The following is a 12,417-nucleotide window of genomic DNA, read 5'->3' on the forward strand; positions in this document are numbered from 1 at the left end:
TCAAGGAGATTTGAGATGTCAGATCTTGGGAAATTAACATATTACCTCGGTATAGAAGTGATTCAAGGAGCAGATGGGATCAGAATAAAACAAGAAGGTTATGCTCAAGGGATCCTCATTGATACAAAGATGGATACATGTAACTTATCTCATGTACCAATGGAAGCAAATCTAAAGATTTCAAAAGCAGAAAGATAAGCTGAGATCGATGCAACTCGGTATAGAAAAACAATTGGATGCTTAAGGTATTTCTTGCACACAAGGCCAGACTTAGCATTTGCAGTAGGAGTTTAAGTCGGTATATGCAAAGTCCAAGGGAATCACATGGGCAGGCCATCAAGCGCATAATGAGATATATAAGAGGAACTACTAGCTTGGGTTTACACTTCAAGAGAGATGGTTCTAGCAAGATCACAGGATATAGTGACAGTAGTCATAATATCGATGTAGATGATGGAAGAAGTACTGTAGGTCATGTATTCTACTTTGGGACATCGCCGATCACTTGGACTTCTCAGAAGCAAGCCATTGTCGCCTTATCTTCATGTGAAGCAGAATTTATGGCAGCTACAGAGGCGGCTAAGCAGGCTATATGGCTTCAGGAGCTGTTAAAAGAGATATTAAGTGTCGATAATGAGAAGGTTGTACTAAGAGTGGACAACAAGTCAGCTATAAAAGCAAACACATCCTCTCTAGGTACCATTTCATCCGAGAGTGTGTGGAGAATGGCCAGATCGAGGTGGAGCACATTCCAGGCGTGGAACAAAAGGCAGACATCCTCACCAAGGCACTAGCAAGAGTGAAGTTCAAAGAGATGAGGAGTTTACTTGGAGTTGAAGACATCATTCTACCCAAAATTCAAATTGGAATTAAGGGGAGAATGTTGGATAGTTCCTAACTTGTTTAGGAAGTTATTTCTTTAGGAAGTTGCCTAAAAGATAAACTTAAAGATTTATTTAATAAGGTTTTAGATATAGTTTAATATCTAGATAAGGTTTTATATTTCCTTTATCATATAGAATTAGGAGAAGCTAATATCTATATAAACAGAGTCTAAGGAGAGTTGTTCATTAAGACTAAGAAAGAGTGATTTAGTTTTGAGAAGTTTCTAAATCAATAAAGAAGAGAAGTTCTTTATAACTAAGACCATGTCCATCAGTGAACTCCTAAAAATGAGGTTCATCAGAATAAAATAATATTTTTTTTTGTTTTGTTTTTTTTTTTTAAATTCGAAAATTATTTTTCTGAACCAATCAGAATGTGCCACGTGTGAAGAGACTGCCTCTTCAGGTTCGTCAGAAAGAGCTTGGCCCATGAACCTCTACCATTTTTCTTATTTTTTTTATTATATTTCGTCTAAAAACCTGTGCCAGAGCCCCTGATGGACATGCTCTAAGTTCTAAGCACATTACATCTTTGAAAATATTTATAATAAACTGTCTGTTAATTCGGTTTTTATACAAAAAAAATGCCAAATAATGATCAGACAATGGCATTTCACAACTTCCTCATGAGTATGAAGAGCCCCTGGTTTGAGTTCGAATTGAGAAATACAAGCGCTAGATCTACCTCAAGAAACAAATGGATTTACAGTCCAATGGAATTAGATTGTTTTGCAGAGATAAATTATCTAAAATAACCACAGTTTCTATCCGTTGTGATAAAAAAGTATGCTTTTGCATCCAAACAGGAAAGAAATCTAGCAAGAAATTTAGATAACTAGCTCATGGAATGTAATGAAATTTCCAAATGTAACAAAAACCTACATTCGTTGCTCATATCTGATGAACTACTATTTAGAAAAGGCGAAGTCTTTGCAGGGAGAAATTGAAATGGAAGCTGAATCGAGCGTCTGTGTCATTGATTTCTCCTTAATCTTCATATTACGCCATTTATCCTTGGAATTGCGCAAAAAAGAGTTAACAACAACATTAGAGATATAATTTCGATTATCCACGGAATAAATCTCAAATTGACTTCCCAAAAAAAAAAAAAATCGATTTACTTGGAAGAAGACAAACGCGGATTTGGGAATTTCGATACCTTGAGGTCAATGTTAGAGCGATAGAGAAGTTGAGGCCTGAACTCGGGATCTTCTAAGATATTCAGCCACTTTCCGGCACCATGCTTGCATATTCCGGCGAGAAGTGCTCCTTCTTCTTCCGCCGTCCATTTATTCCTCCGATATCCTACCATCTCTCACGAATCAAATTCTCCTTCGCTCTTAACTCTCTCAATACCTCTAAATCTGTGAGTATATATTTCAAAGCACACTCGGGTTTCGGAAAATCACTCGTCTTCTCCGTCGTCTCTTATCAGTCCACCGGAGAATACCCTAGTTCAGTATTCCCGCTTTTCTACTCCTCTTTATTTTCTTCTGAAAAAAAATCAAAACGCAAGTCGAAATATATATAGCATTCGGAAAGTGCCTAATCATATGCTTCTTATTGGGCTTACAATCGAGGCCCATTTCGAAAATAAAAACCAAATCTTAGTCTAATCAGGATTAAATCTAATCTGGACCGTTCGAAATTCTTCTTTGGCAAAGGACACACTCATGGTCTTAAATAAGCAAACACACATTTAAATTTCTCAACATGATTAGCAAACTTTTACCAAAAAAGATAGTAAACACATTTGTTTTCTTTTACAAGCAGAAACATACTTTAACCTCAATACTAAACAGAATTGACCAAATTATCGTCAGTGAAAGAAATTACATTTCCGTACTCTTACTCAAAAGCCAAAGAACCGGTCCTCGAATACATCTACACTGAACCAGACCATAAAGTAAAGCTTTACTATTCCGATTGGCCCATTAATTGCTTTTAATGGGCTAGCGTCGAGGCCTATGAGAAAACTCAAAGTCAACTTTAATCTCGACCGTACGATATGGTTCGATGATAAAGAGCCACCCTCTCTTTTCTCTTTCACGGTCTCACCAGTCACTGGCTCGGATCGCAGATTCTCGCTTGTCTTTTGGTAAATCCGAAAGCTGAGAGCAACTAATCCAAAATAAAATTAAAATTTAATTTCGCGAAACAAGCCAAAAAAAAAACAAAAAAAGCCCTAACAGTCGTCGAACCAAAGGTTTCTTCTTCCTTGGTTACAGCACACACGGAGGTGCGTCACGAAAATCGGATCGTCTGAAGCAGTTCCGATTACTCACCAATGGCTTATGCGTCACGTATCATCAATCATTCTAAGAAGGTAACTGTGTCTCGATTCCATTTTCTCCGATCATTTTTATGTTCTTCAGCGATCCTATGCACATTCGTTCGGTGTAAATGATGGTTGTCCGGATTGGGTTTGACGTATTGTGTTTCTGGTTTCGAGATTCAATTGAATTGTGGTTCATCTGATTTTTTGATAATTTGGTATTATTAGAATGCTTTGCGTTAGCTAAATTGAAGAGCTTTGTGATCAACCTGGAATCATTTGTGATTTATGGCTCAACTTGCTTCTGGGAGATGAGTGAGATCTCTAACGCCACTTGGTGTTTGTGTAATTTTTTGACAGTTGAAGGATGTTTCCACTTTACTGCGGCGTGAGCATGCTGCCACAGTCCGCTATTTCTCGAACACTAATCGGGCTCCTCTAAGCAGAGAAGGTAATGTTATCCTCCTGAAGTAAAAAAATTGTCCAATTGTATTTTTGTATGATCCTGTAGCTAGTACCTATGAGACATTGAGACTCTCTGCTTGTCGCTTCAGTCTGTTTTGTTATGTTCTTCAGATACTTTCAGTGCCCGTCTTGGTTTTTCCCCAGTGGAGAGGATTTCTAAATATAGCACCGACACTGTAAGTCCTTACTGTTCTATGTAGCTCTATAGCAGTGTCCCTTCTCATTGAGCCATGTTAATTTGCAGAAACCTATTGAGTTTTGTGTGGTCTTGATGTTTTAAATTCTGTTGTATAGGTTCCGGTGGCTATTAGTTTTTCATCTACAAAAACAAAACTAAACAGTACAATGGGAAGGCCAAGACATGGAAAAGAATTTTCATGGTTTAATCTCTTACTCCTACTCTATGTTCCGGATGTACATTAGCCTTTGCTGCCTGCTTGTATTGATACCTGTTTGTCCTAACTATAAGCTTATTTTTTTGCTGCATACCAGTTCGATGCAATCAGTTAGAGGATTTTCATCGGGTTCAGGTAGTCAGCGATAGCTTTACTTTTGTTTTATGCACTTTTTTGCTCACACTTTACTCTTGTAGTCTCCACCTTGCTCTTATATACATCTCACCGACTCGAATTTAGCTAAGGTTAATCTGTTTTGCATTGCCATAGATCTGGTTTTACATAAGCTAATTATGCTAATTATGTAACAACGATTTGAGGCTTTCATCGCAAACTCCCTCCCAAGACTGTTACGTTGTGCTAAAATTGTGTAACTGGATGCTAAATGCTATGGGCTTTAGATTGGTTAATTTTACCTAGAATTTCTGAAAATGTGTTTCAGATCTGCCTCCTCACCAGGAGATCGGGATGCCTTCCCTCTCGCCAACAATGACTGAGGTATACACTTCCATTTATCTCTTAATCAAAACTTAAGTTCGTTTATCTTTATGTTCTAATATGCTATCTTGCCAATTCTCAGGGTAACATTGCCAGGTGGCTGAAAAAAGAAGGTGATAAAGTTGCTCCTGGTGAAGTACTTTGTGAAGTTGAAACTGTAATGTCTATATTGATTGATTGTTATCTTCATATTTCTATCTTCATGCTGGGAAAATAAATCTAAATAAGCTATGTTCCTTAGGATAAAGCAACCGTCGAAATGGAATGCATGGAAGATGGCTATCTCGCCAAGATTGTAAAGGCAGAGGGGTCTAAAGAAATTCAAGTCGGGGAGGTATGGAAATTTTCTGGTTTCTGTAGAGTTATGTAATTATCATGTTTTCTCTTGGAACTCGGAGTATTGATTTTAGGATCCTCAGTCCATTTGTAGAAATGGGAACTCGAACTATTTAACTCATGCCAAATATCTTTTTCCTTTAAGTAGGTAATTGCTATTACAGTTGAAGATGAAGAGGACATTGGAAAGTTCAAAGATTACACCCCATCATCTACTGCTGATGCTACTCCTCCTAAAGCAGAACCAGCTCCTCCCCCACCAAAGGAAGAGAAGGTTGAACAGCCATCATCGTCTCCTGAACCAAAGACTTCCAAGCCTAGCACACCTCCCACAGGAGATCGTGTTTTTGCTAGTCCTCTTGCAAGAAAGTTGGCTGAAGATAATAATGTTAGTTTTCACAATGTTCTAAAATATTATTTTATTCTTAATCTTCATGCTTAGTTTATCTTCTCATTTCCTTTAAAACATCAGGTGCCTCTTTCAAGGATCAAAGGCACAGGTCCTGAAGGACGGATAGTGAAGGCAGATATCGAGGATTACTTGGGTATTAGTTACTCCTTGGCTCTTCCTTTCCGTTGCTTTATCTTTCAGACCTTTCTTGCCTCTGTTTGCAGTATTTACCCATCCTCATCTTCTAATGGTGCAGCTTCAAGTGGTAAAGAAGCAACTGCGAAGCCATCTAAGTCCACTGATTCCAAGGTTCCAGCTTTGGACTATGTTGACATCCCTCATTCTCAGATACGAAAGGTAAAACCGATATAATTCTTGCGGGGTTCGGTAAGCCAGCCAATAGGTTCAAGGATTCTGAAACCTCTTTGGCTGTATACTTTTGATAGGTCACAGCCTCACGTTTGGCATTCTCAAAGCAAACTATCCCTCACTATTACTTAACCGTCGATGCATGTGTTGACAAACTAATGGGGTAAGTATTAAGTTTCCGATGATGTATCGTGAGTCGCTGTTATGAGTAAGTTAAACAAAGCGATTTTTGTATATGCAGTCTGAGGAGTCAGCTCAATTCATTCCAAGAGGCTTCTGGTGGGAAACGGATATCTGTCAATGATCTTGTTGTTAAGGTACATCTTGCTTGCGTATACTTCCAAGAACGACGATGGATCTTCTGAAAATATCACATGTTATCATGCGTTTCAGGCTGCTGCATTAGCTCTCAGAAAAGTTCCTCAGTGCAATAGTTCATGGACTGAGGATTACATCCGCCAGTAAGTACATCAACAACAAAATTCTGATTATCTCTGGGTTAGCAAACATCTTAACCTTTCTCTATAGGTTTAAAAACGTAAACATCAACGTCGCAGTGCAGACAGAAAATGGGCTGTATGTTCCTGTTGTGAAGGTGTGTGCAAAACAGCACTCAATGAATTTGTTTACCACTTCACTGCTGCACAAACTTTCAGATTGCTGAATTATATCAATTTCTTGATTCCAGGATGCTGACAAGAAAGGTCTGTCCACAATTGGAGAAGAAGTTCGGTCGTTGGCTCAAAAGGCAAAAGAAAACACCTTAAAGCCAGAAGATTATGAGGTGAGAGAATTCACTCACCTAATCACTAATTATCTCCCTCGACAAAAATCAAGCAATAATAATCTGTTTGTCTTAGGGAGGAACATTTACGGTCTCTAACTTGGGAGGACCATTTGGGATCAAGCAGTTCTGTGCAGTCGTTAATCCGCCTCAAGCCGCCATTCTAGCAGTTGGATCTGGTAAGCTCTCTCTCATTACAGAACAGAGAGTGTTACTATCTTCCCAAAGATCGAGTAACCGATTCGTGTTATGTGTCTGAATCTTTAAAAAAAAAACAGCTGAAAAGAGAGTTGTCCCTGGTAACGGTCCAGATCAATTCAACTTTGGTTCTTACATGCCTGTAACACTGAGCTGTGACCATCGCGTAGTAGACGGTAATTCGGCTTTCTATCATCGTACATTCATCACCATGAAACTGTTAAAATTGAATAAAATATAATATTCTGCTGCTTTCTGCAGGTGCCATTGGAGCTGAATGGTTGAAAGCATTCAAAGGCTACATCGAGAACCCTGAATCTATGTTGCTCTAAAGGAGAAAGAACCACACAAATGACAAAACAACACATCAAAAGCTCATAAGAGTCTCTGATCTCGCATATATCTGGTTTTAACACTGTACCAATTTGATTTATCTGTGTTTTGTACGTTAAATCTCTGTTTTTTTTTCTTCTTATATCTTTGAGTTAAAACAGATCTTGTTTCTCGGAATAAATAAGGGGGACGATTCAGCTTTTCTACTGTAACTGGATTTTAGGGTGATCATGCCAAATAAACCCCATCATTGATTTTGTTAGTCAAAATAACATTGATCGAGTAGTTGTTTTTTGTTTAAGAACTATTTTACATTTATGTTAATCCTAGATAATACCTTTGCATATATCTTTCGCATGCTAACGCTAACGACTCATAAAACGTCGCATGCTGTCTCATTCCGGTGTTTGCGGTATTTATGCTGTCCTCAGGATCGCGGCTTTAGCCAGAACCTCCTCCTTATTCAAAAAAGAAAAAAAATGTTCAAAGATTAAAAAATTCGTTGGTTACTAGTATTATTTCTATATTTTTCTTATTTACTTATTTCTGTAATTTAGGCATTTAGCTGATTTATTTAACTAATTATTTACATGTTTAAAGCAAATTTTTACTGCCGTTTTGTTCTGTGGCAAAAAAAAAGAACATAAAATGTTGAGCTACGTGGATGATCAAATGTGAACAAAATTGAGAATAACCAAAGAAAAAAAAAAAAGTTTTCGCAACGAAAGCAAGAATCTCTCTTCCCGTAGGTCACGGTCCCGAATCTCTCAGGCAATCTCTCCCTCTCTCTATCTTACGATCGTTCGTTGAAGATCTTTTTGCATTTTCTGGTAAATTTCCCTCTCCCTCTCTTTTATTTTTACTCGTAAAAATTCGTCCTTTTTCTCATAGGGTTTTGTTTTGTTTTTCTTGATTGCTTTCTTCTCGGAACCCTCAGACTTTTCGACTTCTTTATTTTTTTGTATTGGGTCTTCACAATTTTGAAAATCAGGGAATGAACATTTCCTGAGAGATTTCTCCTGAATTTTGTCCTTTGATGTTGTTGTTATTAATGTTCCTCAGATTTTCAGTATCCAATTCCTCTGCTTGACATTTGGCTGGTGCTTTAGAAAATCTGTAAAATAAAGGACTCAGCTTTGTCTTTTTGACATCAGAAAATGTCTGGTAGATTGCTAAAAAATCTGTTCTTTCTAGGTTTCTTGGAGACAGGGGAGTTTAATCGGTTTGATAAACATATTCTTTCGCCATGAACGAGAGTATGTTGACGGATTTTTTGTTCTTTGTCCTCTCTATCTCTGTATTATGATGATTGTGAACTGTTGAATAATCCCTTGGAATATTGTTTAAGCAGATCTAGAGGAACAAAAGAAAGGCAAGTATACTCTAATCCATGAGGGTGAGGAAGAAGACACTGAGTTAGGACTTTTCTATAAGCCACTCCCTTGCTTTGGTTGTGGAATCGGATGGTTCTCGTGAGACACTAACCTCTTTTTCTTTTGTTTCTATAGTTATTGTCGGTTTTGTAGATGTACATTATCTTGCTGAAAGCAGATTCATTTTTACATCTTTCTTTCTGTTAGGTTTCTTCTTGGATTCGTCTTCCCATTTGCTTGGTACTTTGCCACGTTTCTCTATCTCACAAACTATTACCGTAGAGATCCACGTGAAAGATCTGGTCTTGCTGCTTCTGCTATAGCTGTGAGTATCATCTCTCAGATCCAATGCATTCTCCTTCCTCAAAATTTTCCCTCACAAATCAGCTGTACCAATTGTGCTTTCTTTTTGCAGGCTTTGATATTCACCGTCGCACTTGTGATCACTGTGCTTGTACTTGTTTTCTCGGGTCGCTAGAGTCCGATGACACACGTTGCATATTCTTTCAGGGGTTTCAAAAGGAAACAACTTCAAGTCTGCTTCCACTACAAGCATACCAAACTTTCTATTTGGTGAAGAAGAGAATGTCGCATTTGGTTTGTTTATTTCTTTTTTTTGTGTACATAAATGTTAACTTCTAAAAAAGAAAACCAAAATGTGATACCTTTTTGTTGGTGAGCTATAAAGATTCAGGCTTGTATGTTATTCAAATTTGAGTGACAAAGAGACTTAACCAAGATTGTGTTTGGGTATAATCTTTCTCCTTCAGAAGTCTGTTTTTTTGGTTTATCTTCTTTCTCATTGAATTTTGTATTCATCATCATCATCATTTCATAAGTCTGCAGCTTGGATCATCACTTATAAAGATTGCAGAAAGAATAAGCCTTGACTATGGACCATAATCGAGTAAGGTAACATGTAAACCAAACCATTTAGTGAATCAGATTCATCTTCAAAGAAGAAATACATTTGGTGAATCATATGAGAATTCAAGAGATTCCTGAAAACAGTTTTACATTGTGAGTTTCACACTTGCAGCTTCCTTGGACCTAAAACCCTCTCTCCTCTCTATTCTTGAATCTAGTTAGCAATTTACCAAAATGACTTTGAAACGAGCAAAAGAAGTTATGGTCAATCCCAGACAATTTTAGCATCTCAGTGAGTGTCTTTGGATTTGAGAAGCTGTCTTCTCTTGAAAACCAAGAAGGCAACAACCAAGACCTGCAACATTGCGATTAACCCAGCAAAGACTAGTCCCACCGTCTTCCCTTTGTTTAATCCACCTCTCTCAGATTTCTCCGGTGACCCAGACCGCCGTTGCGGTGGCTCAGGAGACGGTGGAAGGGATTCTGACCTAGGCTGCGGTTGCGGTGGAGGCGGTTCTTCAATTATTTCCGGTACCGGAGGCGGTGGAGAAATGCCTGTCACATTGACAAGCGGAGGCGGAGGAGGAGGAGGAGGAGGAGAAGGAGGTGGAGGCGAAGGTGGTGGTGGTGGTGGTGGTGGTGGCGGTGGAGGTGGCGGAGGCGGAGGCGGTTGAATCAGAGGTTGTTCTTGAGATTTGACGAGGAGTAAACAATGGATGGTGAAAGATAGGCAGAGGATCAAAATGTAGAGGCTTGAATATCTGAAGACAAAATTCAGAAAACCCATTTTTCACGAGATTGAATCAAAAACGTTTTCCTTTTCTTCGCCACCGCAAACCAAAATGTGGCATCTGTAGAAGAAGAAGAAGAAAAAAAGGAGGAAACTTTTATCTGTTCCCGATCTGAGAGAGAGAAATCGAGGAAACGAACGGAATCAGGCAAGTAAGGAATCGTGAATTCTGGGCTGTAATGTGACAAATTGTTTACGGAGGTATCATCAGGGTGGGAAAATTGACCTAAGAAATACTTTCAGAGATTTTGACCCCCCAAAAAATAAAAACTTTCAGAGAGGGTAGAATATTATTTCCCGGGAAAATTCAGAGAGAGAGAGAATAACAGACTTATGCTAAATATGGTTAATATTGGTTAGTAAAAAGTTATGTTTTTTTTTTGACGGCAGTAAAAAAATCAGTTAAATAACTGTGTAATTATTTCAAAACTATTCACTATTGGGAAACTGACGGAAATCCACCTGCATAATAACGACTTTTAATGCTTTTTTGTATCAAACAATACTATTTTTATTGTGTTATATAGATTTTTTTTTATATTTTCTGGTTTCACTTTTTCATTTTTAAACTATTATGTCAGTTCTAAGAAATTCAAACCACCACATATGCATGAAAAAATATTGTTTGATTCAGCTTTTTTTACAAATATTCATAGCAAAAAAAAAGAGTGAAAATAAATAACTTTTGTTTACTAAGAAATATAAATACAAAAAAAAAAGTTATGTCTATCATGCCATATTGCCATGTAGCCCTCTAGACATCATTTCTCTTTCTTAAATTTGTGACACACACGAATTCTCTATTATCTATTTCGCTATCTGTAAGTTGTAAGGTAATTTCAGCCAAATATCAATGCAATGGATGCTTACCATAATTTAGAAAAAAAAAATAACAAGTATTTTAATTAAGTATAAGATTAAAATGGAAATCAAATTCAATATGGATTGTTTTTGTTAAAGGGCTAAAATTTTGTAATCTTATGATTCTAATAACAATATTGTTTCATGGGAGCACTTTGTTCCCAAATCTCAACTCGTTATTAACAAGTCGTTAAGTAGTTTCGATATTGGAAAATTGAATATTCTGTATAAATATGTATATAGGCCGTGTTCTTCCTTTTCTTTAACAAATTCACACCAAAAAACAAAAACAAAAACAAACAAAAAATTGACTATTAAATGGCTTTGTCGACGAAGTTTCAACTTGCCATCCTTCTCATCACATGTTTTTTCTTATGTACCACCCAATCAAAGAGTAAATATTTTATTTATTTTCTTCTCTCTTGTATATACGTAAAAAAAAAAAACAAGAGATTCCAGTTCCTAAGAATGTTGACATTCTTCTTGTTCCGCAAGAGGTGAAGGTGATGCAACGCTTCCTCTGGACGCAGTCGTTTCTGCCAGTGAAGATCTGGCTAAGTTAAAGAAACAAGTTAAAGCTCTTGAAGATAATAAAATTAAGAAGCAGAATCCGTCTAATAATTCTGATGATGATAAGCTACAGGAGTTGAACTCAGATACTGCTGAAGCTCAGGCTTCGAAAATCCTTGCAGGGTTATGTTTCACAGAAAGTTTTGCTAGCGAGTCCAACTAGGGAGCTGAGTGGTGGGTGGAGGATGAGAATATCAATTGCTAGAGCTCTCTTTGTGCAGCCTACTCTTTTGTTCTTGGACGAACCAACCAACCATCTCGACCTGAGATCTGTTTTATAGTTAAGAGGACTATTTGTGTCGTCGCTCCAAGAATACTACGTTGGTGATTGCTTCACATAACGTGGACTTACCTCAACACTGTATGCACTGATATAATACATTTACATGACCAGAATCTCCACGTCTATCGTGGTAATTTCGATGCTTTCAAAACTGATTATGGTCAGCGACGCAAGGAGATGAACAAAAAGGCTCAGATTTATTACGAGAAACGCATCATAGCAGCTAAGAGGTCTCAATAGGACAAGAAGGTTAAGGACTGGGCCAAGTTTGCTGCAGCGAAAGAAGAAGCAGCATCCAAGCTTAAGGCCACAAAGGGTAAGGCTATAGATGAGGAGCTCCAAGAAAGTGGAGAGATTATAGCGTAGTGCTTGATTTTCCAGATCCAAACGAGCTCCCTCCTCTTCTTCTGCAGTTGATTGATGTTAGCGTCTGGAGGACAGAAGGCTAGGGGATCTCAATGTCGAAGCCACACATTTTGCTTCTTGACGAGCCAACGAATCACCTGGACATGCAGACTATATATAGATGCCTTGGCGGATGCATTACGTGGGTTCAAAGGAGGAGTTGTGTTGGTGAGTCACGACTCGAGACTCATGTCTCGTGTCTGTGAGGAAGCGGATAATAAGAGTGAGATTTGGGTTGTAAAAGACGGAGCAGTGACTTTCTTCCCAGGCACGTTTGAAGAGTACAAAGAAGAACTCAAAATAGAGATCAAAGCAGAGGTTGATGACTTAACTTCTCTTC

General features: G+C 37.9%; 3 protein-coding genes and 1 pseudogene across 4 annotated transcripts; 3 read left to right on the plus strand and 1 right to left on the minus strand.

Moving 5' to 3' along the window:
* Window positions 1–2,954: 2,954 nt before the first annotated feature.
* Window positions 2,955–7,180, plus strand: LOC18011134 (dihydrolipoyllysine-residue acetyltransferase component 3 of pyruvate dehydrogenase complex, mitochondrial). Its single transcript, XM_006392637.2, has 19 exons — window positions 2,955–3,210; window positions 3,520–3,610; window positions 3,736–3,800; window positions 3,919–4,004; window positions 4,117–4,154; window positions 4,462–4,517; window positions 4,600–4,674; window positions 4,759–4,851; window positions 5,002–5,241; window positions 5,326–5,398; window positions 5,501–5,601; window positions 5,691–5,776; window positions 5,855–5,930; window positions 6,007–6,074; window positions 6,142–6,208; window positions 6,302–6,397; window positions 6,474–6,576; window positions 6,676–6,771; window positions 6,857–7,180. Exons 1-19 carry the CDS (start codon window positions 3,172–3,174, stop codon window positions 6,925–6,927), a joined length of 1,620 nt encoding a protein of 539 aa, XP_006392699.1. The 5' UTR covers window positions 2,955–3,171; the 3' UTR covers window positions 6,928–7,180.
* Window positions 7,181–7,602: 422 nt separating this feature from the next.
* On the plus strand, window positions 7,603–9,071 carry LOC18011135 (60S ribosomal protein L18a-like protein). Of its 2 annotated transcripts, none has more exons than XM_006392638.2 (5): window positions 7,603–7,758; window positions 8,123–8,184; window positions 8,280–8,400; window positions 8,509–8,626; window positions 8,717–9,071. In XM_006392638.2, the coding sequence occupies exons 2-5, from the start codon at window positions 8,175–8,177 to the stop codon at window positions 8,777–8,779; spliced, it is 312 nt and encodes a 103-aa protein (XP_006392700.1). In that variant the 5' UTR covers window positions 7,603–7,758; window positions 8,123–8,174; the 3' UTR covers window positions 8,780–9,071. The 2 variants fall into 2 exon arrangements, with proteins under 2 accessions (XP_006392700.1, XP_024006237.1); XM_024150469.1 differs by lacking the exon at window positions 7,603–7,758 and adding an exon at window positions 7,837–8,044.
* A 236-nt stretch (window positions 9,072–9,307) lies between these two features.
* On the minus strand, window positions 9,308–10,150 carry LOC18011426 (leucine-rich repeat extensin-like protein 6). Its single transcript, XM_006392639.2, has one exon. It carries the CDS (start codon window positions 9,953–9,955, stop codon window positions 9,458–9,460), a length of 498 nt encoding a protein of 165 aa, XP_006392701.1. The 5' UTR covers window positions 9,956–10,150; the 3' UTR covers window positions 9,308–9,457.
* A 987-nt stretch (window positions 10,151–11,137) lies between these two features.
* Window positions 11,138–12,409, plus strand: LOC112082795 (annotated as a pseudogene).
* Window positions 12,410–12,417: the final 8 nt, after the last annotated feature.

Source organism: Eutrema salsugineum, unplaced genomic scaffold (genome assembly GCF_000478725.1).
Source record: "Eutrema salsugineum unplaced genomic scaffold, Eutsalg1_0 scaffold_7, whole genome shotgun sequence".
Lineage (NCBI taxonomy): Eukaryota > Viridiplantae > Streptophyta > Magnoliopsida > Brassicales > Brassicaceae > Eutrema > Eutrema salsugineum.

Bases quoted from the DNA above. Each gene is read 5' to 3' on its own strand.
- LOC18011134 (XM_006392637.2), top strand. From the start codon at position 3,172: ATGGCTTATGCGTCACGTATCATCAATCATTCTAAGAAG. The intron at 3,611-3,735 runs GTAATGTTATCC...TATGTTCTTCAG, and splicing joins GGCTCCTCTAAGCAGAGAAG to ATACTTTCAGTGCCCGTCTT. The intron at 5,242-5,325 runs GTTAGTTTTCAC...TTAAAACATCAG, and splicing joins AGTTGGCTGAAGATAATAAT to GTGCCTCTTTCAAGGATCAA.
- LOC18011135 (XM_006392638.2), top strand. The intron at 8,401-8,508 runs GTGAGACACTAA...TCTTTCTGTTAG, and splicing joins TGTGGAATCGGATGGTTCTC to GTTTCTTCTTGGATTCGTCT. The intron at 8,627-8,716 runs GTGAGTATCATC...TTCTTTTTGCAG, and splicing joins TTGCTGCTTCTGCTATAGCT to GCTTTGATATTCACCGTCGC.
- LOC18011426 (XM_006392639.2), bottom strand. From the start codon at position 9,955: ATGGGTTTTCTGAATTTTGTCTTCAGATATTCAAGCCTCTACATTTTG.